At 64.6% G+C, this 1,910-nt stretch overlaps 1 protein-coding gene across 1 annotated transcript in view; it reads left to right on the forward strand.

Moving 5' to 3' along the window:
• The first annotated feature begins 6 nt into the window (after window positions 1–6).
• The window catches only part of DTX4 (deltex E3 ubiquitin ligase 4), a 27,736-nt gene continuing 25,832 nt past the window's right edge, over window positions 7–1,910 (forward strand). Inside the window, exon 1 of the mRNA XM_006908319.3 lies at window positions 7–277. Within this exon, the coding sequence (XP_006908381.1) occupies window positions 67–277 (211 nt within the window). The 5' untranslated portion in view covers window positions 7–66. The remainder of the gene's footprint in view (window positions 278–1,910) is intronic.

The following is a 1,910-nucleotide window of genomic DNA, read 5'->3' on the forward strand; positions in this document are numbered from 1 at the left end:
CGCGCCGAGCCTGGGAGCGGGACAGCGCAGCGCCGCCGCGGTCGCCGCCGCAGCCCCGGGCTCGCCATGCTCCTGGCCTCGGCCGTGGTGGTCTGGGAATGGCTGAACGAGCACGGCCGCTGGCGTCCCTACAGCCCGGCCGTGAGCCACCACATCGAGGCGGTGGTCCGCGCCGGCCCCCGCGCCGGGGGCAGCGTGGTGCTGGGCCAGGTGGACAGCCGGCTCGCGCCCTACATCATCGACCTGCAGTCCATGAACCAGTTCCGCCAGGACACGGGTGAGCCGGCCGCCCCTGCCCCACCTGCGCGCACCTCCCCTCCCTGCCCCGAGGTCTCCCGCCGGGCGAGCCCACCGGGGCCCACCCAGTCCGCACCCCGGCGTCGCCCAGAGGTGGTCGTGGAGGGGGCGCTTTCCTCCCCACCATCTTCTTAAGATAAGCCCTGCAATAAACGTCCACGCGATTAGCATCTGTGTTACGGTTATGCAAACCTAGCTACACCCTTGACCCTAACGACACCGCCCCCAAGCCCCGCTATATGTCCCCTTTTAAGCGCTTGATGGCCTCGCGTCTTCCACTGTGGAAATTCTGGGGCTGCCCCGCCCACAAGCAATCCTAGCCCAGAGTAAAGGCTGCCTGCTCCCATGGCCCACACATCGGCTGACCCTGCTTTGCCCCAGGCACCCTTGGGCCTGCCACATGCCCCCCTCATCACCCACCTCACTGCCTCCCCACGCGGGGTCCTGGGTGTGGGAACTGAGGACGGAAGCGGGGATTGCCCGGAGGCTCTAGCTGTCGTCTCGAGTGGAAAGAGCTGGGCTGCCTGGGAGGAGAGGCTGGAGTTGGGGGATTCCGGAGCACGGAGCACCCCGGATGCTGTGGGTTGGGACTGCTGAAGCAACAGGCCAGAGCCGACCGAGAGAGGAGGGGGAGGGACGCGGCTTCGGAATGCCTGGCAGGGACGCCGCTGCTCCCTTTGTCCGCGGGGGAGGAGGCGGATTCCTCGGGAGAAGCGGCCCCAAGCTTCCTCCGGGAACCCTCGCCTTGGAGGAACTCTGGCTTCCCAGAGCGCTACACTCCCGTCTTTGCGTGAGAAGCTAGTTGCCACTGCAGCCACCAACAGTCTCACTTTCCAGATGAACGGCCTTCCCATGTCAGAGCAAGAAAGAGAGCTTCCAGGGAGGAGGTCAGGGTGGCTGGGCCTCGGCGGGAGGGGCCGGGCAGAGCGGCGTGTCTCTGCCTGGCCCGGTGTGCCTAGGCTTAATTGATGACTTGGGACAAGTCTGTCTCCCCTTAGCGTCCTCAGCAGGGGATCGGGGCTTGTTTCTGGCGTTCTGGCTGGGGCTTCCCAAGAGTCTGACTGGAGGAGCTGGAGAGGCAGGTGCGGGGAGGAGGGACTACACGGGATGACGGCGAGAGTCCCAGAAGGTCCGGGAACAGCTGTGGGAGCAGGGCATCTAAGCCCCTCGGAAAGCCCCCACTTCCTGTGGGCTAATTAGGATTGTCATGGGAAAGGGGTATCTTTCCGCTCTCATGTCCCCGTCTTTAGTCACGACTCCCAACAACCTCTTTGCCAAGGACTTTGCAGACACTGGCCGAATGAGCAAAGTTTTCTGGGGGGAAAACCTTCCAAAAGTGTTACCCCGTCCGGAGGGGCTTAAACCCCGGTGGAAAGGGGAGGGAGGCCGAGCTGAGAGAGACTGACTGGAGGAGGCGGGAACCAGGAAGACCTGGGAAGATGGAGAAAGAGGATTAAGTGTGGCTGCGGGGGAGGGAGAGAATGTGTGCAGGCTGGAGAGAGCTCGTGGAGGTGAGGTTGGAGGCGGCAGACTGGGGGGCGGGCTGTGTGTCCGCAGAGGGGCACAGCTGAGCCTGGAGGTGGGATCAGGGAGACCAGCCCTTAGGACACCTG

Source organism: Pteropus alecto, unplaced genomic scaffold (genome assembly GCF_000325575.1).
Source record: "Pteropus alecto unplaced genomic scaffold, ASM32557v1 scaffold793, whole genome shotgun sequence".
In the NCBI taxonomy this organism is placed as follows: domain Eukaryota; kingdom Metazoa; phylum Chordata; class Mammalia; order Chiroptera; family Pteropodidae; genus Pteropus; species Pteropus alecto.